The sequence below is a fragment of the Oryctolagus cuniculus genome, chromosome 15 (genome assembly GCF_051225735.1).
Source record: "Oryctolagus cuniculus isolate XC-2025 breed Fujian yellow rabbit chromosome 15, ASM5122573v1, whole genome shotgun sequence".
In the NCBI taxonomy this organism is placed as follows: domain Eukaryota; kingdom Metazoa; phylum Chordata; class Mammalia; order Lagomorpha; family Leporidae; genus Oryctolagus; species Oryctolagus cuniculus.
In genome coordinates this window covers 84,083,183-84,110,515 of record NC_142881.1, presented here as the reverse complement: position 1 = coordinate 84,110,515, position 27,333 = coordinate 84,083,183, and the positions used below count along the sequence as shown (strand labels likewise).

At 47.5% G+C, this 27,333-nt stretch overlaps 2 protein-coding genes and 1 long non-coding RNA gene across 4 annotated transcripts in view; 1 reads left to right on the top strand and 2 right to left on the bottom strand.

Annotated features, from left to right (window-relative positions):
• The window catches only part of LOC149122137 (uncharacterized), a 320,316-nt gene that overhangs the window by 34,081 nt on the left and 258,902 nt on the right, over positions 1 to 27,333 (bottom strand). The gene's annotated exons all lie outside the window — the stretch shown is intronic.
• LOC149122138 (beta-microseminoprotein-like) overlaps positions 1 to 27,333 on the top strand; it is a 449,968-nt gene that overhangs the window by 214,122 nt on the left and 208,513 nt on the right. The window lies entirely within an intron of this gene.
• Positions 16,129 to 27,333, bottom strand: part of LOC149122141 (beta-microseminoprotein-like) — a 48,682-nt gene continuing 37,477 nt past the window's right edge. For both annotated transcript variants that reach the window (XM_089313684.1, XM_089313685.1), the window contains 3 exons: positions 26,083 to 26,188; positions 23,987 to 24,092; positions 16,129 to 16,344 (listed from right to left, as the gene is read on the bottom strand). In XM_089313684.1, the coding sequence (XP_089169810.1) occupies positions 16,215 to 16,344; positions 23,987 to 24,092; positions 26,083 to 26,188 (342 nt within the window). In that variant the 3' untranslated portion in view covers positions 16,129 to 16,214. The remainder of the gene's footprint in view (positions 16,345 to 23,986; positions 24,093 to 26,082; positions 26,189 to 27,333) is intronic.

The following is a 27,333-nucleotide window of genomic DNA, read 5'->3' as shown; positions in this document are numbered from 1 at the left end:
GGGGAGTGAACCAGTGGATGGAAGACCTCGCTCTCTATCTCTCTGCCTCTCCTTCTCTCTCTCTGTAATTCTGACTTTCAAACAAATAAGTAAACCTTTAAAAAAAAAGAATCATACACCACAACCAGCAGAGCTTATTCCAGGTATGCAAGGCTACATCAACGTGTCAGTACCAGTCAGTGAAGTACACCACATCAACAAGCTAAAGAACACCATCATCACGTGGTGGGCTGAGACAACATCAGACAACATCCAACATTCTCTCATGACACAACCCTGAGCTAACTAGGAACAGCGTGGAACTTTCTCAATCTGATAGGGAATGTCTACAAAATGTAAATTTTACATTACACTTTCTAAAATCAGAACAAGGCAAGAATGTCATCTCTCACCACTGATTCAGCACCACCTGCTGGACACTCTACCTAATGCAATCTGAGAAGAACAGAAAATGAAAGCTGTATGAACTGGGGAAGAGAAACACAATGATCTTCGTTCACAGGTGAAATGATAGCATACACTATAAATCTGTAAGAATCAGAAAAGGAAGGAAGGAAGGGAGGGGAAAGGCAAAGAAACTCTTGGAATTAATATGCTATTCTAAGAAGGTGGCAGGGTACCAGGCTAGGAGGAAAAAGACAATTGTAGGGCCAGCTCTGTGGCGTACCAGGTAAAGTTGTGCCTGTAGTGCCAACTTCTCATAAAAGAACTGGTTCGAGTCCCAGCTGCTCCACTTCTAATCAAGCTCTCTGCTATGGCCTGAAAAGCAATAGAAGATGGCCCCAGTCCTTGGGCCCCTTCACCCACATCGGAGACCCAGAAGAAGCTCTTGGCTCCTGGCTTTGAATCTGCCCAGATTCCACCATTGCTGCCATCTGGGGAGTGACCCAGAAAATGGAAGACACCTCTTTCTCTCCCTCCCTCCTTCCTTCCCTCTGTAAATCTGCCTTTCAAATAAACAAATCAATCTTTTAAAAATAATAAAATATAAAGTCAATTTTCCATATTAACAACAATGAACAACATCGGGTTCTGGTACACTGGGTTAAGTGGCTTAAGCCAGCACCCGTGATGCCGGCACCTCCCTATGAGTACTGGATTCGATCCCAGCTGCTCCACTTTTGATTCATCTCCCTTCAAATGTGCCTTGGAAAGCAGCAGAAGTTGATTCAAGCTCTTGGGCCCCTGCCATTCATGAGGGAGACCAGGATGGAGTTTGGCCTCATAGATTTGGCCTAGACCAGTCCTGACTATTGTGACCACTTGGGACATGAACCAGCAGATGGACGATCGACCTCTCTCTATTAACTCTGCCTTGCAAATAAACAAGAAAATCCTTAAAATCGACAGAACAACAGAAACAATGAACCATGAAAATGTGAAATCACTCTGTGAAGTTCTCATTTCTTCAACACTGACCTATGGGTTTACTCTAATCCTAACCAGTGTCAGCATGTTCTTCTGTGGATGTCAACAAAGTGACTGAATGTCAAACAGAAGGGCAAAGGATGCAGAAACCTGTATCACACTGCAGGCAAACCAAGAGTAAGAACTGAGACTACAGCTCCACAACCTACTGTCGAGGGTGGGTTTCTCACCTGGCATTTGGTTAACAGGCTGGATAAGACAGCCAACCCCATATGGAAGTGCCTGGCTTGAAAACCTGGCTCCATCCTTGACTCCTAATTCCTGACAGTACAGATCCTGGGAGGCAGCAGTGATTGCTCAAGTGAATGCATTTCTGCCACCCAATGGGAGAGCTGGAGTGAGCTCCTACTTCCCAGCTTTGATCCAAATTCCAGACACTACAGGCAATGGAAGACTGACCCAGTGAAGGAATGAACTTGATCTCTCTCTCTCAGTATGTAGATAGAACACGAGGGGCAGGTGGTCAGCCTGGCAGGGGACTCACCAGTTCAGATGCCTGCATCCCAGATTGCAGTACTTGTTTGATACCCGGCTCTGGCTGCTGACTTCCGATACCTGTTCATGCAGGCCCTGTGGGGCACTGGTCATGGCTCAAATGACTGAGTTCCTGCCACCCTGGAGGACACCTGGATTCCTCTTCTGGCTCCCACTATTGGCATCAACCTGCCCAGCAAAATAAAAGGCAAGAGATATTAAACAGACAATACACAAACACAGACATTCAAACAGCAAATCAATTGTATACTATCATCAATGAACAAGTAGATACTGATAAAAAATTAAAATAGCATAACAAATGAAAACTCATAAGCTCTTTGAATAAAATACAAAATCTATTGGCTGAAGACTAAACTGCTGATGAAGGAAATGAAAGAAGATCTACATAACTACGCTGTGTGTAGGATTGCAAGATTGAATATTATTAACATACCATTTCTTCTAAAATGGTTCTATTGGTTAACACAATCTAAATAAAAATTCCAGCAAGAGGTTTTTGAGAAATCAACAAAGCTTTCTGTAATTAGGGAAACCCAAGACAATCGACTATCAAGTCCATCATGAACAACAAGGAACTGGGTGATATCCCAATAACTGTATTTCAAGAATTACAATAAACCTACAACAACCAAGACCATTTGGGATTCATGAAAGAATAGAAGATCACATTTCAATGGAGTATGATAGTGAGTCCAAAAATAAAGCTCATGCCAAAATACATATACAACAATTGTTACAACTACAAAGAAAAATAAACAAATCCACCATTATACCCACAGGTGTCGAGACATCTCTCTCATTAAAAGATCAGCAGTTAGAAAATCAGGAAGGATGTAGCTGACCAGAAAGGCACCTAAATCAACCAAGCATCAAATGGATCCTTAGAGGGTGCTCCACCCACAGTAATGGAATGCACACTCTTCTCAGACCCACGCAGCACGTCCACTCTGACCATGTTTGTGGGTGTACAGCAGATGTCAACCCATGAGGACAGGAACCACACAATGTAAGCTCTCAGATCACCATGCAAGTACCTGAGAAGTCAGTACAAAAAAGCTGGAAAATCCCAAACACTTGGAGAACAATGAACAAACCTCAAAATAACACGTTTATAAAACTCAAATGAAAAATATTTCAAACTAATGTAAAAATGTATCCTGCCAATTTATATCAATGCATACATATTTTAGAAAAGAAGAACCAAGGGGCTGGTGCTGTGGCTCACTTGGCTAATCCTCTGCCTGTGGAGCCAGCACCCCAGGTTCTAGTCCCGGTCGGGGCGCTAGATTCTGTTCCGGTTGCTCCTCTTCCAGTCCAGCTCTCTGCTGTGGCCCGGGAAGGCAGTGGAGGATGGCCCAAGTGCTTGGGCCCTGCACCCACATGGGAGACCAGGAGAGACACCTGCCTCCTGGCTTTGGATCGGCACAGCGCCGGCCACAGCTCACCGGCTTTAGCGGCCACTTGGAGGGTGAACCAACGGAAAAAGGAAGACCTTTCTCTCTGTCTCTCTCTCTCTCTCACTGTCTAACTCTGTCAAAAAAAAAAAAAAAAAAAAAAAAAAACCAAGGCCAATGAGTTACATTTTCACCCTAGGAAATCAGAGGAAGAAAAGCAATTTCAACACAGAAAGCAAGGTGAAATAAATCATGAAAGTTAGAAGTACAAGTCAATGGAACTGAACAAAGTACAACTCAGAGAAAATCAACACAACTAAAATTTGGTTCTTTGATAACATCAACCAAATTTGTGAACTTCTTACCAGGACCAACCAGGAAAAAAGGTGCAAATTACTAATGGAGCAGTGACACCAGGACTGACTTGATGGATAAGAGAACTGTAAAGGAACACTATGAACTACTCTGTGACCAAACATTTCATAAGATATGAACTGCATGAATTCCTTGAAGCATAGAATATACCAAAATTCACAAAGCGCAAAATGGATAACTTGAATGGTTCCATAATTACTAAGTAAGTTATAGTTTATGATAATTATAGCAACAGAATTACAAAGTATAATAAAAATTATTAAAGTTACTAGTTATGGAATTTGCATATCCTGTTTCTGCTCAGCTAAAAATAAACAGTGGGAATAGAAGTATTTACAGGGACCTGCGTTGTGACATAGCAGGTTACAACACTGCCTGGGACAATGTCATTTCACATAGGTGACAACTGGCTTCCTGCCTGTTCCACTTTTTTTTTTAAGATTTATTTATTTGAATGGCAGAATTACAGAGAGGCAAGGCAGAGGTGTGTGTGAGAAATAGAGAGCGGGAGAGGTGTCTTCCATCTGCTGGTTCACTCCCCAGATGGACCCAATAGCAGGAGATAAGCTGATCTGAAGCCAGGAGCCAGGATCTTCCTCCAGGACTCCCACACGGGTGCAGGGGCCCAAGCAATGGGCCATCTCCACTGCTTTCCCAGGACACAGCAGATTGCTGCATCAGAAGTGGAGCAGTCGGCACTGTAGGCGGCTTCTCTGCCTCTCTGTGTGTGACTCTGAACTTCAAATCAATAATTAAAGCCTTTTTAAAGAAAGTAAAAAATAAAAAAGGAAGACATAGCCATAAATGAAGTACTACATCAAGGCCTACTACTAGAGTTTATTTAAAATTTGATACTATATACATAATATACACTGTTACCACAGATTTTTAAAAAGAATTTAACTCAGTCTTAGAAAACATTTTACTACCCATTCATTCTCTTCTTCCTTACAAACATTCTGTGTGGGATTATTTCTGACTTACACATGAAGAAATCTTTGTCATCTACTTATTCAGACACTTATGTACCAACTTGCACAAGGACCATAATTTACATAGGACAAATTGTGTGTCCCACAAACAAAATAGAACACATGAAGTTAGTATCTGGGGTCACTGTTGACATTTCCTATGTGGACTTTATATTGTTGGTATTTTTAATATCATTTCTCAGTGTTAAAATACAGGTTAATTTTGGTATAATAGAAGAAAATGGTTCATGTTTATACTGGAAGGTGGGGTTCTTTAGCTATTTAGACAGTTGGAAACTTCTAAAATTAAGGATTTTGCAATGTACATTAAACAGTTACATATGGTATCCTTAAAAATGTATTCCAAGAATGCTGGTATTAAAAACTTTTGTCCTAGGAATAATAAATAAATAAATAAATAGGTAGGTATATACATGAAACACATGTGTACAGAAATACACACATACAGAAATAAGATTGCCCTCCCAAAACACTCCAGAGTTTGCTGGTCACCATCACTTGACCAGAAGGCTCAGGGAAGACCTGATGGAGGAGGAGGTCTTGGTCCCAAAGCAGGAGGTGAAACTGGAGCCCCAGAGATGGTTTGGTCTCAGCAGCTGGTCCTGGGAATGGGCAGCTAAATGGTTGTTCCAGGTGCAGAATGTGCCCGCAGCTGAGACTGTGGTGCTACCAGAGTAGACCACTACGCGGAATGGCCAGGTCATGATGAGGATCCCTGGGCATTTCTGTGCCAGCAGAGAGCTCAGGAGAGGGTCCCAGATGTCCTGGCTCAGGGCAAGCAGCATGGGCACCACGGTGGACAGAGTCCCCACACACAGGCATGAGGCTGTGATGGCCCTGGGCATCCTAGGGCCTCCAGGACACCTCCAGCATATACGATGGGCTGTCGATATGAGGAGCAGGTGTCCAGGGTGGGGAAGATAGATGGGGACAGAGGATCCCAGGTCTGATTGGATGCTGCTGTCCTGAGTCCCTTAATGGCGGGCCAGGCTCAGGGCATCCATGTGGTATCCAGGCGGCCATGTCTCCTTGGATAGAACATAGGGGCCCCTGCTCCCAAGAATTGGTGGGCACAGTCCATACCCACTCTCCTGACACCCACTTTCAGGAGGCCTGGGTGTCAGAGGTTCTTGCTGAGAGCCCAACCACCCTTCTGACCCTGCTATCTCATCCCATGCCCTTGATACCTGTGGAGCTCATGGTGTGGGGACACCTGTGCGTCAACCTCAGTGTCTTCATGGCCAGATGCCAAAAAAGAGCTGGTGTAGCCATCTTAATATCAGACAAAATAAACTTTAACAAAAAAACTGTTAAGAGAGACAAAGAGAGGCACTATATAATGATTAAGGGATCAATTCAACAGGAAGATGTTACTATTATAAATGTGTATGCACCTAATTACAGGGCACTGGTTTATTTAAAAGATATGTTAAGGGATTTAAAGGGAGACTTAGACTCCAATACAATAGTAGTGGGGAACTTCAATACTCCACTCTCAGAAATAGATCAACTGAAGGGAAGATTAAAAAGGAAACAGCAGATTTAATCAACACTATAGCCCAAATGGATCTAACAGATAGCTACAGAACTTTCAATCCTACATTTAAAGAATTTACATTCTTCTCAACAGTGCATGGGACCTACTCTAGGATTGACCACATACTAGGCCATAAAGCAAGTCTCAGCAAATTCAAAAGAATTAGAATCATACCATGCAGCTTCTCAGACCACAGTGGAATGAAGTTAGAAATTAGCAACTCAGGAATATCTAGAGCAAATGCAAACACATGGAGACTGAACAACATGCACCTGAATGAACACTGGGTCATAGAAGAAGTCAAAAGAGAATTCAAAAATTTCTGGAAGTAAATGAGGATAACAACACAACATATCAAAACTTATGGGATACAGCAAAAGCAGTGTTAAGAGGAAAGTTTATAGCAATGGGTGCCTACATCAAGAAATTGGAAAGGCACCAAATAAATGAGCTTTCAATGCAGCTCTAGGATCTAGAAAAACTGAAGCAAACCAGACCCAATTCTAGTAGAAGAGAAATAATTAAAATCAGAGAAGAAATCAACAGGATTGAATCCAAAATAACAGTACAAAAAAATCAGAAGAGCTTGTTTTTTGAAAAAATAAATAAAATTGACACCCCATTGGCCCAACTAACTAAAAAAAGAAAAGGCCCAAATCAATAAAATCAGAGATGAAAAAGGAAACCTAACAACAGACACCACAGAAATAAAAAGAATCATCAGGAATTACTACAAAGAGTTGTATGCCAGCAAACAGGGAAATCTATAAGAAATGAATAGATTCCTGGACACTTGCAACCTACCTAAATTGAACCATGAAGACATAGAAAACCTAAATAGACCCATAACTGAGACAGAAATTGAAACAGTAATAAAGCCCTCCCAACAAAGAAAAGCCCAGGACCAGATGGATTCACTGCTGAAATCTACCAGACATTTAAAGAAGAACTAACTCCAATTCTTCTCAAACTATTCAGAACAATCGAAAAAGAGGGAATCCTCCCAAATTCTTTCTATGAAGCCAGCATCACCTTAATCCCTAAGCCAGAGAAAGATGCAGCACTGAAAGAAAATTACAGACCAATATCCCTGATAAACATAGACACAAAAATCCTCAATAAAATTCTGGCCAATAGAATGCAACAACACATCAGAAAGATCATCCACCCAGACCGACTGGGATTTATCCCTGGTATGCAGGGATGGTTCAATGTTCACAAATCAATCAATGTGATACATCACATTAACAAACTGCAGAAGAAAAACCATATGATTATCTCAATAGATGCAGAGAAAGCATGATAAAATACAACACCCTTTCATGATGAAAACTCTAAGCCAATTGGGTATAGAAGGAACATTCCTCAATACAATCAAAACAATTTATGAAAAACCCAAGGCCAGCATCCTATTGAATGGGGAAAAGTTGGAAGCATTTCCACTGAGATCTGGTACCAAACAGGGATGCCCACTCTCACCACTGCTATTCAGTGTAGTTCTGGAAGTTTTAGCAAGATCCATCAGGGAAGAAAAAGAAATTAAAGGGATACAAATTGGGAAGGAAGAAATCAAACTATCCCTCTTTGGAGATGATACGATTCTTTACTTAGAGGATCCAAAGAACTCTACTAACAGACCATTGGAACTCATAGAAGAGTTTGGCAAAGTAGCAGGATATAAAATCAATGCACAAAAATCAACAGCCTTTGTATGCACAGGTAATGCCATGGCTGAGAAAGAACTTCTTATTGTTTTTTTAATTTTTTTTGACAGGCAGAGTTAGACAGTGACTTGGTTCACCCCCAAGTGGCCGCTATAGCTGGCATGTTGCGGCCAGTGCACTGCACTGATCCGAAGCCAGGAGCCAGGTGCTTTCTCCTGGTCTTATGTGGGTGCAGGCACCCACGGACCTGGGCCATCCTCCACTGCACTCCCGGGCTACAGCAGAGAGCTGGCCTGGAAGAGCGGCAGCCGGGATGGAATCCAGTGCCCCAACCAGGACTAGAACCCAGGGTGCCAATGCTGCAGGTGGAGGATTAGCCTAGTGAGCCACAGTGCTGGCCAGAGAAAGAACTTCTAAGATCAATCCCATTCACAATAGCCACAAAAACAATCCAATACCTTGGCATAAACTTAACCAAGGATGTTAAAGATCTCTCCGATGAGAATTACAAAATGTTAAAGAAAGAAATAGAAGAGGATACCAAAAAATGGAAAAATCTTCATGCTCATGGATTCGAAGAATCAATATCATCAAAATGTCCATTCTCCCAAAAGCAATTTATAGATTCAATGTGATACCAATCAAAATACCAAAGACATTCTTCTCAGATATGGAAAAAATGGTGCTGGAAATTCATATGGAGACACAGGAGACCTAAAATAACTAAAGCAATCTTGTACAACAAAAACAAAGCCAGAAGCATCACAATACCAGATTTCAGGACATACTACAGGGCAGTTATAATCAAAACAGCATGGTACTGGTACAGAAACAGATGGATAGACCCATGGAACAGAATAGAAACACCAGAAATCAATCCAAACATTTACAGCCAACTTATATTTGATCAAGTAACTAAAACCAACCATTGCCTCAGCGAAACATTCAAAACCAGGAACTGGGGAGCTCCCACAGACACCAAGAAATGTAGACTCAGGACACTTTGTAACTCCCCCTCCTGAGTTCTGTGCCCTCAGCTTGTTTGCTCAGAAGGTCTATCGAGGACAGGGTTCCCTAATCGGCTCTGCTGGAAGCCCTGTGGAAATGTTTTCCAACCCCAGACCACCCACACCAGCTGGGTGACTCGACAGCTTCCTTTTTCACATTGTCAGCACCTGTTTTAAGCAGAGGTGTCCCATGGGTGTGCACTGGGCACACACTACAGGGAGTCTGATCACCACCCGCACAACACAGGTGAGAGGCAGCCTCCGAGGTGCAGCACGAGGGTCACCTCCTTAGGGCAAGCTGCTTCCTCTGCACTCGCATCAGCCATGCAAGCTATGTCTAAGCATGGGTCAAACGTGTGAGCCAACCTTCTTCATCTATGACAGATTTCCCTTTCTTGGGTCTTCAGCATCTATGTGGAATGCCACAAAGGCTGACAGATGCAACATTTAACCAACAAAATCTGAGTGCTGCTTCACAATGTCAAGAAACCCAACACATGGGGCCGGTGCTGTGGTGTAGTGGGAAAGCTGCCGCCGGCAGTGCCGGCAACCCATATAGGTGCCGGTTCTAGTCCCAGCTGCTCCACTTCTGATCCAGCTCTCTGCTATGGCCTGGGAAAGCAGTGGAAGGTGGCCCAGGTCCTTCCCTGCACGTGCGTGGGAGACCCAGAAGAGGCTCCTGGCTTTGTAACGGCACAGCTCCGGCCACTGTGTCCAACTGGGGAGTGAACCAGCAGGTGGAAGACCTGTGTGTGTGTGTAATGCTGACCTTCAAGGAAATAAATAAATCTTAAAAAAAGAACCCCAGGCCGGCGCCGCGGCTCACTAGGCTAATCCTCCGCCTAGCGGCGCCGGCACACCGGGTTCTAGTCCCGGTCGGGGCGCCGGATTCTGTCCCGGTTGCCCCTCTTCCAGGCCAGCCCTCTGCTGTGGCCAGGGAGTGCGGTGGAGGATGGCCCAGGTGCTTGGGCCCTGCACCCCATGGGAGACCAGGAAAAGCACCTGGCTCCTGGCTCCTGCCATCGGATCAGCGCGGTGCGCCGGCCGCAGCGCGCCTACCGCGGCGGCCATTGGAGGGTGAACGAACGGCAAAGGAAGACCTCTCTCTCTGTCTCTCTCTCTCACTGTCCACTCTGCCTGTCAAAAATAAAAAAAAAATAAAAAAAAAATAAAAAAAAAAAGAACCCCAGAGCTGTAGTATGGAGCCAAACAGGCATACAGTGCCTATGCATTTCCAGGTCCCCAAAGAAGCCCTCTCCATTCAATCACAGGAACTCCACTCCACACTGGGAAGGGTAGAACAGGGCACACACACTGGCTTTCTCCCTTATCAGCTATGGACAGAATGTAGGATGAGATTAAAGTTACCCAACTGTTGTTTCCACAGAGTTAGCAAACATTTTTAAGCTGGAATGAGTGCTAGCCTTCAAAACAGTCACATTGTTAGAATAAGGGTCTCTGGAATCCATTCAGTGTTTCTTCACGGCCAGTCCCGTCTGCTTGGGTCTCCGTGGTTCTTGGCTTCCTCCTCCTTCCTTGCGGAGCAAAGAGGGCTCCACTTCTATAGCCCAGCTCCTGAGACCAGAGCTGTGTGTAGAGGCTGGCCCTCCTGTCCTGTGATGAGGAGGAAGCCTTCAGAGCTGGAGGCAAGAACCCCATCACACAGAAAAACCCCCGGGACAATGAGCTGCAGCTGAGTCCCTCTCTCAAGGAACTGGTTCACGTGACTGTGTGTGGCAGGCTCACAGCCAGCATGGCAGGCCTGGTGGTCAGGAGACCACTCTGGAGTCTGATAAGCCTGAGTTCTGTCTACGTCTGCAAGCTCGAGACTCCCTGAGCCAGTCAATTAACCTCTCTGGACCTCAACTTCTTCTGAACAATGGAGACAAGAGTAGTGCCAAAGGACCAAATTAGAGCCATCTGAAGACCTTAATTAGATTTAGGCACCACTCCATCACATAAAGTGGAAGCTCTCTGATGGGCTGAGCAGAAGAGGTTGGTTTTATGGGCTGGGAAAGGCTGAAGACAGCAAACAGAAAAGAACAAAAAGACTGATCATTTCCAAGTTACTTTCTTTGTAGAAAAGGCAAGAGCGCAACGCCAGCAAGAAAACAATGGTTAGTTAACACCAGACTATTTCAGGCTACCTCTCTGGTCTAAGGATTCAAGCAGAGGGAACTTCACTACTGTACCAAAGAAACCTGGTCCATTTGGATGCTCCCTAACTCTCATTTCTTGGCAGGCCAAGCAACTTCCTTTCAGCCTGAGAACATGGAACTTTAGCAGGGATGACTACGTGTTGATTTTTGGCCTCGTCTGTTGTGGCCTAGTGCTGGAGACTGGTCAAAAACAACGGCCTCCAGTGACTTTGACACAGCGGCGGCCACAGAGGGCTGCAGCGAGGGTGACGAGAGCCACTCCCCATCTAGGAGCACTTTGCCCAGCCTCTGAACACTGAGGGTTTGGGTCAACGACGGTGGCTTGGAATTTCCCCCTCAGGAGTATAAAACACAGCACAGAAACTGGGGGCAGGAGGTCAGGGGGTCTGCAACGAGAAAGCCATGAGTTAGCGTCCTTTAGTCACTACTTACTCAGAGCTCTGACTTTGGACCACCATTTGCTCCTGTTGATCCTAACTTCCGAATCCGTTCAGTGAGGATATTAATATAGACTCACACACTTATGGGGAAGAGGTGGTGCTTTGATAAATATCAGCTTTTTATTCAATCTTCCACTTAACAATAAAAAACTCAATAGTCAAAATACTCTAATATAACCCAAGCATACATACTTTTGCCAGTTCTGCTACCTGTAAAATTGGACCAAATTGTATCTAAAAAACTCAAATTAATAAAAACTTACTCAAAGTTCTACTTATCTTCACATTTATAATCCAACCTATTCAGGGCCAGCGCTGTGGCACAGTGGGTAAAGCTGCTACCTGCAGTGCCAGCATCCCTTGTGGGCACCTGTTCAAGTCCCAGATGCTCCACTTCTGTTCCAGTGCTCTGCTGTGGCCTGGGAAAGCAGTAGAAGATGGCCCAAGTCCTTGAGCCTCTGCACTCATGTGGGAGACCTATAAGAAGCTCCTGGCTCCTGGCTCCAGATCAGCACAGCTCCAGACATTGCAGTCAACTGGGGAGTGAACCAGCAGGTGGAAGACCTCCCTCTCTTTGCCTCTCCTTCTCTATGTAACTCTGACTTTCAAATAAATAAGTAAATCTTTAAAAAATAATAATCCAAACTACTGCCTACCACCTCGAAGTGAGGGTTGTCTTAAATGTTTATTTTTTTAGAAGCAATTAGAAAGTTTAGTGCTTTCTAAAACTTCCCTGCCTCTAGATCCATGATCATTGTTTAAGTGTGGGGCAGGGGGTGGTTGTTAAAAGGAGGGAGAGAGAACTCTGTCAAAAAAAAAAAAAAAAAAGAGGGAGAGAAAAACACACACCCTCAAACAGGACCTAATATCTCCTCAAAGAGGAGTTCTATAAACAACATATACCATACTTATACTATGGTTTGCATGAATACAATTCCGAAGTTCAAACATCATGGAACCAAAATTGAGCAATTAACCACAAAGCAAGCTAATTTATTATCATATGGTTTAACCAAAAAATTTCCAAAGATCTCTAACCACCTGTGACCCACACACACCATAATTTGAAGTTGAAAACCTGAGTATCGGTTGATTGAAGCACCCTCATTTTGTAAATGAAGCCACAAAGGCCCACACAGCTTAACTGACCGTTCTAAAGGGCCAGAGCTGCCACGGGTAACATTGGGGCTTTGAACTAAGGCTCCCAATGTCTAGTCCCAGGTTCTGTACCCAAGACCGGTGTGGTCTTCCTGTACTGTATTAATAAATTTTCAGTTGCCAACACTCCATCTTAAAATGAACGTTCTAATGGAGTAACTTCCCTGAAGATCCTCAGTCCACATTCACACTCCTCAATAACTCACAAAGTATCAGAACCTTCTGCCTTGGATAACTCTAACAAGGGCCACTGAGCACCATGATAGGCTCAGAGAAAAGAACCATTGCCATTTACCAGTGCCAAGTGGTTAGGACAGGTGCAGGAGCCCACGATCCAGTATCGGCACTGTGGAATGAAGGCTTGGACTAGGTCATCTGTAGCTCCACCTTCCAGCTCTCACACTCTTTGTTGTCTGTTCCTTCCCCACCAGCACCCCCCCCACCAAGATCTCCAATCTGTACTTCTTTTCCTGGCATCCAACTTACTGGTAAAAGGCCAAGTTGGTCAGAATCAATGTAGGACTTAGTAAACTCGAAATACTAACTGTCAATTTGGTTTTCTTTCATGCAACAACCTACACTAGGCAGTTTGTACAAATCTTCAGTAAAAGGAATTGTAAATTGGGGCCAGCATTGTGGCAAAGCAGTTAAAGCACAGCCAGCTGCTCCACTTCTGAGCCAGCTCCCTGCCAATGTGCCTGGGAAAGCCATCTGGAGGATGGTCCAAGTGCTTGGGCCCCTGCACCAGCATACAAGACCCGGTAGCAGCTCTGGGCTTGGGCCCAGATCAGGCCACTGTGGCCATATGGGAGTGAACCAGTGGATGGAATATCTCTCTCTCCCCCTCTCTGTAGCTCTGTCTTTCAAATAAAATAAAATAAATCTTCATTAAAAACATTACAAATGAAAAAAAAAACAAGAAATTGCACTTTCTTGAGACTTTTTTATTGCCCCCTTCTGCAATAATCATGTTGGGATGTAAGCAAAACTTCATGGGTCCCCACCAGTTATCACCCAGGCTCTATGTAAAGGTGGTGACTACCAGGGCAGAAATGTGAGTAGCGTCAAGCTTTAGAATTTGTTGGGTTAAACTGAAGAGCGCCTGAGAAAACTGCCCATCCAAGAGCCCCAATACAGGCTGACAAGGTATGGGACCAAGTTTCCCAGTCTAAGACAGGCACGCTGGAGACAGAACCATCTGTGAAGCCAACGTCACACTGGGGGTGCATGGTCTGCCAAAGCAGTTCAATCTGTTTCTGATGTGAATCCAACCCCTGTTCCAAGGCCAGGATCGCTGTTTTGATCTGACTGGTGGCTTGGTTTTGGGTAAACAGGGGAGTGGCCGTTAGCTGAGTGACGTTGTTCACCAGTCAGCTGTTTGAACACTTTGGACGAGGGAAATGATGGCAACAGCCGCACCAGCTACCGCAGCGACAATGGGTATAACAGAGCGATGATCAGTCGAAGGGTCCTCTTAGTCCGCTCTACCAGCTGCCTGACTGCATCCTTGAAGGGCTGGTCCCAGGGTCCAGTCCAGTTACTGTGTGCCCGGACAGAAAGCCAAATCACTGGGCCCATCCTGGAACCCAGCCTGGTCACCGGCGGCCTGAGTTTAACATCAGGGCTGCACAGATCAGCACCACCAGCAGCGGGCCCATTGGACTAGGGGTCAGGGTCAGGCGTTGGGCTTGGTCCACCAGACCCTTGAGGTCCTCCATGTCACCCGATGTTGGGAGGAGGCAGGCCTCTTCCTTGTCTCTTCATGGGTGGCTTGTTTAGGGAAAGGTACTGAGGTTGGCTGTTAGAGAGTCTGCCTTTGGAGACTGGGGTCCAGGGTTTGACACTTCGGGCCGGTATACACACAGGCTGAGGAGCGATCTCTGGAAAGACTCAAGTGAAACCTCTTCCCATTGTTATAAGGGCATAGGGTAAATAGCTAATGTCAACCCAGATTCCAACCCTCTGGAACTGCTCCCAAGGCGCACTTAGCTGCTCCCTAAGGGCCATCTTACACACCCTGCCTGCCTTGTGGTGCCTCCTCACACCAGCTTCCCAGGGTCGCGTTACCACGTTGGGATTCTGAGTGTGTGTGTAGCCAGATGCCTAAGGGGGCTCCACACTCACTGACAACTGCTTCCACTTTTCCCAGCCAAGTGGAAGATCGTAAAAGGAACTTTAAAACAATTAATTCATGTATTTGAAAGGCAGAGTTACGGAGAGAGAGAGAGAGAGAGAGAGAGAGAGAGAGAGAGGTCTGCCACCTGCGGGTTCACTACCCAAATGGCTTCAATGGCTAAGGCTGGGCCAGGCTGAAGCCAGGAGCCTGGAGCTTCTGGGTCTCCCTAGTAGGTGCAGGGGCCCAAGGACTTGGATCATCTTCTACTGCTTCCCCAGGACATAGCAGAGAGCTGGATAGGAAGTGGAGCCTCTGGGACTCGAACCGGCGCACCACAATAATGGCCCCCAAAAGGGGTTTTATGGGTCCCACTCAAGGGCGGCTCCTACAAGGGGCAAGGCAGCCCGAGTAGAAAGTGGCGGAGGCACCGGCAGGGATACAGAAGGGGAGCTGTGGAGAGGGGCTCAGTAGGGGAATGTTCCAGAGGCCCACGGCTGTGCCCGTGATGCAGGCGCGGAGTTGTAGGGAGGCTTGGACATAACCGAAGTCACTATCTAGAGTGGACAAAGACGCCGAGGGGCCCGGCTGCACTGCTCAGCACGTCCACGCGGCCTGTTTGCAGATGGGGCCGGGCCAGAGGGGAGAGAATGTTCTTTATCAGCTGCCCACACGCTGTGAGGCCGATGGCCAGTGGCTTGTTGATGACCTGTCACGTACACCCAGCCAGTGCCCCTTCACCGCCTGGCCCAGCTGAACAGAAGTTGACAGTGCGTTGTTAAGTCACTGTTTTCAGTGGTCTGCGAGGGGAGCTGGCTGCCCCAGGCCACGCCCTTCAGCCCTCACTCCCCAGGCTGTGCCCCTCAGCCCCCGCTGCTCCTAGGCCACACCCCTTCAGCCCTGGCTGCCCCAGGCCAGGTCCTCAGCCCAGGCTCCCCCAGGCCACAACCCATCAGCCCTGGCTCCCTCAGGCCACGCCCTCTCAGCCTTGGCCTCTTCAACCCTGTGCTGCACCAGGTCTTGGACACTTCTCCCGGCTGCCTTGCTCTGACCTGTTCTATCCTCAGGCAACCACTGCAGCCTGTGGGGAGCCACAGCAGAGAGAGAGGCCCCTCACCCATGAAGGGGAAGGGAGGAAAAACACAAACACCCCCAAACAGGGAAAGGATCCATCTCATCACAAAGATGCATAGACTGTGTTCATTGCCCAGCAGAGAGCAGGCTGCAGGCAGAAACCACAGGGGTGCCCCGGCGCTGGGACAGGGGACGCTGCGTGCGGGCACATGGGCATAACCTTTATTCCACTTTTCTTCTCTTCAGTTCACATGCTTTAAAATGCGCAATCAATGCATACACAGCCGAGTGATTGCTCCACACATGCTTTACTGATAAGCAGGGCTGTACATCGGGCTGTCCGGGCCCGCGGGAGGACCTGGGCCCACTAGCTCTTCACAGGATCCACGAGCTGACTGGACATTCCTTGTCCGGGTTCTCCAGCTCCACCACGGAGTAGCTGCAAGTGTCCTTGTGGAAGATCGTCTTGCACTTTGTGGTATCAAAACCTCCGGGGATGGCAGCACTGTCATCGAGAAAAACCAAGCCCTGTTAGACAGGAAAAGACTCCCCCATGCTACCCCCACCCCAGCCCAGCCAGGGCCACACTGCAGTGGATCCTCTCCTCCCACCTTGCAACCGCCATCATCAATGGGATGGCACCCTTTGCTGTCAGCCCCACAGCGTGGCCCCCGGGGCACCTGCACCTGCCCATTCTGCAGTCATACAAACCATCCCTGCCATCCATCGCGCAGTCCGTCTGGCCTGCCCAGCATGGCCAGGAGTTCTGATAGCCCCAGAGGCAGGCCTGGGCTGCTCTGGGGCCAGGCAGGTGGCTCCAGCCTGGCTGTCCCTGGTGTTCCTGTTCAGGAAGTGGTCAGGTTGTCCCAAGCTTGGCAGGAAGGAAGTTAGAAGAGGAGCCATCTCAACCCACAGGAGCAAAGAGAGCCACTCCAGGCTGGGGTCATGGGGCCCAGGAAGGAGTTGAAGACTGGGGACCATCTCCCTCAGAATATTCACCCCCACATTCAGTGGGGCAAATAATTTGGGGGCCCATTGGTCCCTTGAAGCTCATGCGTAAACCCTAAATTTAAACTGTCTCTGCCCAAAAGGTGCATACACACAGCCGCTCCCCACCACCCTCTGTGACAAAAGATGACCCTCACTTTCCTTTCAACTGGCCACCAACAAAGCCAGGGTCTTTCTTCTATCTCAACTGCCTGACTCCTCCCAAGACACCTGAGGATGGCGCTCCCTCTGGGCCAGTGGTGTCAGGGCACTCGCACACCAATCTCCTGCTGGCTCATGCTGCACGCGAGTGGAAGCAAATGCTCGAGACTTGACTTCAGCGCTGGGGTTCAGCACTGAATCTGTTTGAAGACTAACGAATGACTAGCTTGAATGTTTGCAAGAGTTTTGATGAGGTGCGTGAGTGTTAATGCTAGACTATTGAGTGGAAAACCCAGACTACACAATTGCAACCTAGAGTTTGGTATCTGTCATGTAAAAAACAAAAAGTGTAGAAAGGAGTTGGGGGGCTGGCGCTGTGACATAGCAGGTAAAGCCACCACCTGCAGGGCCGGCATCCCATATGGGTGCCGGTTTGAGTCCTGGATGCTCTACTTCTTCTTCTTCTTCTTTTTTTTTTTTTTTTCTTGACAGGCAGAGTGGACAGTGAGAGAGAGAGACAGAAAGGTCTTCCTTTTCTGTTGGTTCACCCTGCAATGCCACTGCGGCCGGTGTGCTGTGGCTGGCACACCATGCTGATCTGAAGCCAGGCGGCCTCGATGCTTGCTTCTGATCCAGCTCTCTGCTGTGGCCTTGGAAAGTAGTAGAAGATGCCAAGTCCTTGGGCCCCTGCACCCACGTGAGAGACCTGGAGGAAGCTCCTGGCTCCGGATCAGCACAGCTCTGGCTGTTGTGGACATCTGGGGAGTGAACCAGTGGATGGTTGGCCTCTCTCTCTCTCTCTTTCTCCTCTCCCTCCTCTCTCTCCATCTCTATAACTCTGCCTTTCAGATAAATAAATATTTAAAACAAAACAAAAAAAGGAGTTAGAAGGAAATCAGGATAAGATACTAATTGTTGTGTGTGATTATAAATATATTTTATTCCTATACTTTCCAATAGTGCTGTAATTACTATGTTTTATACTGAAAACTTGGGAAATTATTACTGAAACTTTTAATGTTAAAAATGGTTGTTTGGGCACCAGTGTTGTGGTGTAGAGGGTTAAACCACTACCTGTGATGCCAGTATCCCATGTGGGCACCAGTTCAAAGTCCTGGCTGCTCCACTTCCAATCCAGCTTCCTTCTAATGCACTTGGGAAAGCAGTGGAAGATGGCCCGAGAGCTGAAAGAAGCTCCGGGCTCCTGGTTTTGGTCTGGCCCAGCCTGGCTGCTGTGGCCATTTGGGGAGTGAACCACTGGATGGAAGATCTCTCTTGCTCTCTCTCTCCCTTTCTCTCTGTAACTGCCTTTCAAATACATAAATAACTTTTTTAAAAGAATGCTTACTGATAAAATTGAATCCAACAATATTTTAAGTTAAAAAATATGGTTGCTTACAGGATGGAATGTGAATGTCGTGACCACTGTGGAAAACAGATGGGCAGTTTCTCAAAGAGTTAAAAAGAAAATACACACTATGAGACCCAGCCACTCCACCCCAGGTATACGCCCCCAAAGAACTGACAGCAGGGACTCAACCATACTGTAGAGTAGCACACACTATAGCCAAGAGGTGCAGATAACCCACAGGTCCGTCAGCACAGAAACAGAAGTAAAATAGGTTATTCCTATAACACAAAATATTTTTCAGGCTCCAAAAGGAAGGGATTACTGAAAGAGGCTGCAACACGGATGAACTCTGCAAACGTGCTGCTGAGTGAAATACACAGAGTGCACAAAGATAAACGTTGTGAAATTCCATTTCCAAGAAAGATCTACACTAGGCACATCCACAGAGACAGTAGATTAGTTGTTCTCAGGGACTGGGGGAGGAGGAGGGGGAGGTAGGACTCCATACATGGGGAGTTTAGGTTTGGAGTCCCTGGAAAGTTCTAGAAATGGCGGTGATGGGTGCCTCTGGCTGTGCATGAACTTCACCGCCCTGAATTGTACACTTTGAAGCAGTGAAACTGGTAAATGTTTGGTCATATAGATTTTTACCACAATACAAAACATTAAAAAGGAAAGTGGTTGTTGTTCAAGAGATATTCTTATTTTTTTAAAAGTCTGTTGGTTTTCATCTACTTGAAAGGCAGAGCAACACAGAGAGAGAGGTTCCATCTGCTGATTCACTGCCCCAGATGCCCCCACAGCCAGATCTGGGCCAGGCCAAAGCCAGGGGCCTGGAACTCCATTTGGGTCTCTCACATGGGAGTCAGGACCCCAAGCACTTGCTCTGTTATCTGCTCTCTCCCAAGTGTACTGGAACTAGAGCAGCCAGGACTGGAAACAACACTCCAGTATGAAATGTGGGTGTCCCAAGTAGCAGTTTAACCTGCTGCATCTCAATGCTGGCCCCTAGGTGAGATTTTTTTTTTACAAGTTTTTAGTAGAAATTAAATTGTGTAATTCTGTTGTCTGTGTGCAGGTACAAGTTGCAGGGCAAAGGGCATATTACTGGATGCATATTTTCATTTAAATCTGACCCAATTCTGTAGCTGAAACAGCTAAAGAGAGAATGAGAAGGGAAAACTGGAACATTAGGGGTGTCTCAGCGCTGGGGGCTGGATGACCTTGGGCCTTTGCCTCCACAGCTCACTCCTTCACTGCGGTCAGAGAGCAGGGGCTGGGAGGTGGGGAGGCCAGGAGATCTCCCACCCCCTGATGGGGGCAGCCTCTGCCTGGGCCTCCAGCCCCAGGCTCCACTGCTACTGCCACTTGGAAATCTACCTGTGTCTCAAGTAAGGTGCAAGGATCCAGGAAATTCTCCCAAAGAAAGTTTAATCAAAATCTGTATTTTGCTCTGGTCAGGAGAGGGAGAGAGAGGAGTTCATGAGAAAAACGAACTTGGTAAGCAATGGAGCAATTCCAGGGAAGGGGTTGATTCTGAGCAGCAGAGAGAAGTGAGCATACTTCCTGTGGACAGGCAACATAGCAGCAGAGAGGGAGAGGGTACCCTCACCCCAACCACGTGCTAGTTGCCATTCCAGGCTCAGGGCGCTCAGAACTGACACAGAGAAGGCCTGACGTGTTTGCTGAGCAAATGGATTTTTATCTTTTGAGAGGCAGAGATATGGGGGGAGGGAGCGATTCCACCTGCTGGTTCACTTCCCAAATGCATGCAACAAGCCAGAGCTGAGTAAGCTCACTGAGACTCCTGCATCGAGGCTCCTCCCACCTCACTGCCTGGGGCAGCCCTGGTTGCTTTCTACTTGGGGTCCATGGGAACCTTAGAAGAGGGTCCCATGGATGGGACGTGATGATACAGCACTGATGGGATGGGGATGCCACCACAGAGGTGCCCTCGGTGGGAGTAAGGCACAGTTCACCAGCCCTTAACCCAGCCAGGCACACCAGGGTCCTGCTGACCCTCGACACAAGGGCGAATTCAAGGTTCTGGGCCACAACATCAAGATTCAAATGGAACACACAGTGCCCCAGCCAGTAGATGCCTGGGAGCCTGCTCTGGGCGGGCAGCCAGCTGGAGGCCCGGTTCCATATGCCTTTTGTTCCAGTACGTACTTAGCATTGGCACCTGCTTCACAAATGTGAGTGGCACTTGCCAGCCACGCGAACTTCAATGAGATTCAAGTGTTCTGGTTTGGGTCAGAAGATCACTCCCCTACTCCCTGGAGTTGTCATCAGATTCTTGGAAGCCCTGGTTAAAATGCAGGTTCCTGGGCTGGTGCTGCAGCATAGTAGCCTAAACCTCTGCCTGTGGCGCCAGCATCCCATATGGACGTCAGTTCAAGTCCCTGCTGCTCCACTTCTGATCCAGCTCCCTGCTAATATGCCTGGGAAAGCAAAAGAAGGTGGCACTTGGACCCCTGCACCCATGTGGGAGACCTGGAAGAAGCTCCTGGCTCCTGGTTTCAGATCTGCCCAATCCTGGCCATTGTGGCCATCTGGGGAGTGAACCAGCGGATGGAAAACCTTTCATTCTGTCTCTCCTTCTCTCTGTCTGTAACTCCACCTCTCAAATAAATAAATAAAAATATTTTTTAGAAAATTCAGGTTCCATGGCTCTGGGGTAGGGCCCAGGAATCTGCATTTCACCTGGCCTCCCAGAGGACTCTGTGACCAGCAAGCGTGGGAAAGCTGCTTTACACACGTGCTCCCGTCAAGGCCACTTACGTGCTTGTGAAACACCATAGGCCAGAGCTGATGTGGATGGCAGATGGATTAGGGCAGGGGGCTAGGAGTAGGGTGGCTGGTGTGGACAGACCTGTGGGTATTTTGTGTTGTCTCCTCCCCAGTCTAGACTTTGGTGTCCACAGCACCCCAGCAGAACACATTTGCATGACCTTTGAGCTGACGTGGGTAGAACTCCCAGCAGCACAACATAGGGTTGACAGCACAAGGTACACACACTGCGCCCTCATTCCTTACACCTCACATCCAGCACCGCCTGCTCCTCCTAGTGGCCAAGGCCAAGGCTGCACCGATGGCTGGGCCAGCTTCTCCAATAACATCGACCACTGCATAGGCTTTCCTGTCTCCAAGAACCCCTCTGGATACAGAGATTTAAGGCTAATGATACTGTGGCCAGCGCTGTGCTGCAGCAGGGAGAAGTGACACCTGCATATGGGCATCTGGTTCAAGTTCCGGCTGTTCCTCTTCCCATCCAGCTCTCTGCTAATGGCCTAGGAAAGCAGCAGAAGATGACCTGAGTGCTTGGGAGACCCAGATGAAGTTCCAGACACCTGGTTTTGGCCTGGCCCAGCCCTTGATATTGTAATCATTTGGGGAGTGAACCAAGGGATGATTCTCTCTCTCTTCCCTCCTTTCTGTAACTCTGCCTCTCAAATAAATAAATATGATAATATAAATTATGTATTATGTATTTTATATTTTAATAAATATTTTTAAAAATATTTATTTATTTGAGAGGCAGAGTTACAGGGAGAGACAGAGAGATCTTCCATCCATTGGTTCACTCCCCAAATGGCCGCAAGGGCTGGAGCTGGGCCAATCCAAAGCTAGGAACCAGGAGCTTCATTCAGGTCTCTCATGTGCGTGCAGGGGTCCAAGCACGTGGGTCATCCTCCACTACTTTCCCTGGCCATTAGCAGGAAGCTGGAACAGAAGTGTAATAGCTGGGACTTGAACTGGCGCTCATATGGAATGCCAGCATGGCAGGTGTAGACTTAACCTCCTACACCACAGTGTCAGCCCCAATAAATAAATCTTTTAAACAAAGAATAAGGAAACTGGGGTGGGCATTTGGGGGCTTAGAGGCTAAGCTGCTGGCTGAGTGGCCGCATCGCACATTTGAGTAGTGGGTTGAAGGCAGCTCTGCTCTCAATTCCAGCTTCCCGAGAATGGACACCCTGGGAGACAGCAGCGGTGGCTCAAGTGGCTGAGCCTTGCCACCAACAAGGATTGGTTCCCACTCCCAGCATCTGTTGGCCTAATCCCAGACGTAGCAGACATCTGGGAAGTGAGCCAGCAGGCGGCAGCTCGCTCTGCCTGTCTCTCAAATAAATAAAACAGATACTTTTTAAAGAGAAGGCGTTGACCAAGTTCCAAAAGCAACATAAAGGAAATAAAACTGAAGCAGCCAAGTGTACACCAGCAGACGAATGGCTAAGCAAAATGTGCAGAATGAAGTGTTAGTCCACCTTCAAATAGGAAGGAAATTCTGATACCGGCCACAACATGGGTGAATTCGGAGGACACCACACTCTGTGAAGAAGCCAGTCTCAAGAGGACAAACACATGCATGATTCCACTTACATGTGGAGCCTGGAACAGTCAAATTCATAGAGACAGATGGTGTTTGCCAAGCCCCAAGGGCAGTGTTTTTTTTTAAATTTAAGATTTATTTTATTTATTTGAAAGACAGAGTTACAGAGAGGTAGAGAGAGAGAGAAAGATCTTCCATCCACTGGTTCACTCCCCAGATGGCCGGCCACAACCACCGGAGTTGCGCCAATCTGAAGCCAGGAGCCAGGATCCTCCTCCAGGTCTCCCACACGGGTGCAGGGCCCCTAGGACTTGGGCCATCTTCTACTGCTCTCCCAGGCCATAGCAGAGAGCTGGATTGTAAGAGGAGCAGCCCGAACTAGAACTTGCGCCTATATGGGATGCCAGCGCTTCAGGTCAGGGTGTTAACCCGCTGCAGCACAGCACCAGCCCCTGCGAGGGCAGTGTTGACTGGGTGCAGAATCCCAGTTCTTCAGGATGAAGGGCATGGCGGGGGGGTGGCAGCCACAATGAATTTATTTAACGCCACTGAAGTGTATACTTACAAATGGCTGAAACGGTACGTTTAATGTGCTACGTATTCCACCACAAGCCAAAGAAGGAAGAGAGGAGTGGGCATTCAGCCTAGTGGTTAAGATACCCCTGGGATTGCCTGCATTCCATGTTGGAGTCCCTGGGTTGGGGTCCCAGTTCAAGATTTCAGCTTCTTGCTAATACACACTCCGGGAAACAGCAAGTGAGAGCTCAAGTCCTTGGGTCCCCGCCACCCACATGGGAGTCTGGCAGACCTGGATTCAGTTCCTGGCTCCCTGACCCAGTCTTGGCAGGAAGGCATTTAGGGAGTGAACTGACACATGGGAGATCTCTCTCTCTGTCTCTCTCTCTCTGTTTCTCTCTCTCTCTGTGTGTGTGTGTGTGTGTGTGTGTAATTACATAAAGAATAAAAGAAATAGGACTGAAAATGACTTCCATCCCTCAACCCCCACCACCACATCAAGAGTGAATGTGAACTGTGGCCACTGGGTGACAAGGATGAGTCCATGTGAGGTCAGTCAGTAACCAATGCACCGCTGGTGGAAGACACTGCTAACAGGGAGACAGTGCATGTATGGGGGCAGAGGTGTATGAGAAATCGCTCTAGCTCTGCTCAATTTTGCTGGGAATCTAAGAGGCTCTTTAAAAATGCCTATAAAAAAGCCTATTTAAAACAAACAAGGATGCCCCAAAATAACACGGTTTTCAAAGAAGGAGCAGTGCTGTTCCTCTCTCCGTCACTACCCGCGTGACTCACGTGTTGCAGCAATGAATTCCAGTCTCATCACAATTACATGTGTAACAGTTCTCAGTCTTCCACTCCACGTTCAGCTTGTGTGTGACTCCATCAAGGTCCCTGCATTCTAAGACAACACAAGCGACGTCATCAGGAGCATTGGCGGGAGCAGGGCACATGAGGACAGGAAGGCCAGCCCCCTGCCGTGTGACCATGGTGTCCGGGAAAGGTGCTGCCATGCAGAACCTGCCGTTGGTGACGTTTTGTCACAAAGCTTGAATCCCTGCAGGTTTTATTTCCGGACAGACATTTGGAGATATAAAGCCCTCCTCTTTAATCAGACAGCTAGGACAAGCATGGGGCTCTGTGGGACCAAGTTCTCTCCTGCTGGCTTCTCTCTGCAGAAATACCTCAGCACAGCACCTCCCTATGTTTTTCATCGGCGGTCCCTAACCCTGGGTGAACATGTGACACATACTGGGCACTTCAAAGCCACCTACAGGGACCTGTGAGAGGCCGGCATCCCACATGGGTGCCACTTTGAGTCCCAGCTGCTCTACTTCCTACCCAGTGCCCTCCTAATGTGCTTGGGGAAGCAGTGGAAGATGGCTCAGTTAGTTGGGCCCCTGGCACTCAACATGGGGAAACTCAGAGAAGTAAACCAGTGGGTGGAACATCTCTCTCTCCCCACTCTCATACTTTCTCTCTGTCCCTTCCTCTCTTTCTGTAACTCTGCCTTTAAAATACATAAGATAATTTTTTTAAAATTGAACACTTGGAGGTGGGCATTTGGGCTATCTCAGGAGTGGACCAGTCAGGGTTTGGAAGCTCATTGTCTCCGTCTCTTTCTCTCCCTGTTCCATTTCCTATCAAATAAACAAAATAGATAATGGAAAATTTGAAATAAAAAAATTTACATCTGGGACCCACCCCAGAGCAAGGAAATCAGAGTCTCTGGGTGTGAAGCTCAGGCCACCACATGTTTAAGAAACTCCCCGGGGCTGGCGCTGTGGTGCAGCGGGTTAATGCCCTGGCCTGAAGCGCCGGTATCCCATATGGGCACAGTCTGAGTCCCAGCTGCTCCCCTTCCAATCCAGCTCTCTGCTGTGGCCAGGGAAAGCAGTGGAAGATGACCCAAGTCCCTGGGCCCCTGCACCCACGTGGGAGACCTGGAAGAAGCTCCTGGCTCCTGACTTTGGATCAGCCCAACTCCAGCCAGTTTAGCCATTGGGGAAGTGAACCAGCAGATGGAAGATTCTCTCTCTCTCTCTCTCTCTCTCTCTCTCTCTCTCTCTCTCTCTGCCTTTCCTCTCTGTGTAACTCTTTCAAATAAAATAAATAAATCTTAAAAAAAAAACCAAACTCCCCAAGAATTCAAATGTTTAACCAAGTGTACAATCCTCTGCTTTGCATCCATGTGGTCCCAGTGTCCTGGAAGGACCAGTTGCAACATCACCTGGGGTGGCATGAGACATGCAGACTCCCACATCTGCCTGCAGAGCCACTGACCCAGGGCTGTGCCCCACTTCATAGTCAAATAAGGAGCTTTTATTCTATTTTATTTTTGAGCAACATATGGTGCTCCCATCTGCTGATTCACTCCCTAAATGCCCACAGCAACCTTGGTGTGGCCCAGGGCCAAAGCTGGGAGCCCAGAACTCCATCCAGGTCTCCCACATGAGCTGCAAGGACCCAATGAATTGAGCCGTCATCTGCTGCCTCCCAGGACGCACAACAGCAGGAAGCTAGAATTGGTAGCAGAGCTGGGACTTGAACCCAGGCACTTTAGTATGGGATACAGGGTCCCAAGCCACAGTGTAACTATTAAGCCAAATGCTCACCCCATCAAGGAGCTTTTAATGTGCAGCTCACACCCCAGTGATTCTCATTTGCCTACCTGGTTTTAGATTGGATGGGACTTGAGTGCTGGTAAGTTTCAAAAGAAGAAAAAAGTCAACTCTCACCTAGCTAGGGTTAAGTTGGAATCCTTTTGACACCATCTCTATATTTGCCCTGACCTTCTTTCTTATGCAGATTCAAAGGTGTTCAGCACCAGTGCACAGGTCACATCTCCCAGGCTGCAGTGACATAATCAACGCTGGAGAATGGGGACTCACCATCAGGGGGATCCTCCGGGTTCTTGTCGTAGAGTTCGACATAGCACTGCGTGTTGCACAACACCAAGAGGCTGGCGAAGACCACAAGGCTGCCCAGCAGAGTGTTCTGTAACATGAAGAGGAGTGAAGACGGAGCATGAATGAACCCAGAGGGTTGGGTCCTGGCAGGTGTGCAAAGATGGAGCTGCCACCCTCATGGAGCAAGACCTGTGCAAGTGCAGAGCATGAGCCAAAGAAAGACTGAGTTGTGAGTTCAAGGTCCTGGAGCTATGATGCCCATGTGCTACTTATCACAGAGCGGTCGGGGAAGCCTTTCTGGGTAGGGTCGTTTTTAGCAAGAATCTGCAAGAGAGAAGGGGTGGAAGAGTTTCAGGAAGAGATAAAGGGGAAGAGACTCTGGCTGGGGCTTTCTTGGGCTAGCTGGGTCAGCTGGGGGTCCCAGAGGAAAGACAGGTGCAAGCAAAGCTGTGAGCATGAGGATCAGATGATTTTTTTCATTTTCTAGATGACAAAGGCATCGCTGCCGACCATATGAACAGACCAACCGATCTAGGCTGAAATCAAGGACAAGGAGAAGGATCAGGTTACGCTTGTCATCTTTCCTAGATAAACTGCACAAACTAACTTTAAAATGATAATCCCCAGGAATCTTCTAAAAACAAAGATGGGGTGAGAGTACTTAAGAATATTTATTTGAAAGGCAGAGTGACAGAGAGAGAGAGAGAGAGAGAGAGGGAGAGACCTTCCATCTGCTGGTTCACTCCTCACACGGCCCCAACAGCAGGGGCTGGGCCAGGCTGAAGCCAGGAGCCAGGAACTCCACCTGGGTCTCCCATATAGGTGGCAGGAGCCCAAGTACCTGAGACACCTTCCACTGCCTTCCCAGGAGCGTTAGCAGGAAGCTGGGTCAGAAGCAGAGCAGCCTGGACCCGAGCCAGCACTGGACACAGGACACTGGCCTGGTAATCCACAGTTGAATCCTCTTGTGCCACAACTCCCACCTTGTACTTTCTCTTTTTGCACTGAAGTTATGTGTTTTAAAGGCTTTATATGTAATGTTCACAAATAAAAAACTTGAAGTGCTTTTCTGTAATTGAAAAATGCAAAGAATTAAAAAATAAGGTTTTCAATATTTGAAAAAAGTACAGATTGACAAAAATGTGTGTAGTCTGTCATGAGAACTACACCAACAAATACAAACAGGATACATGACAGAATTATCCTGCAATAACTTAGGTTACAAAGTACATT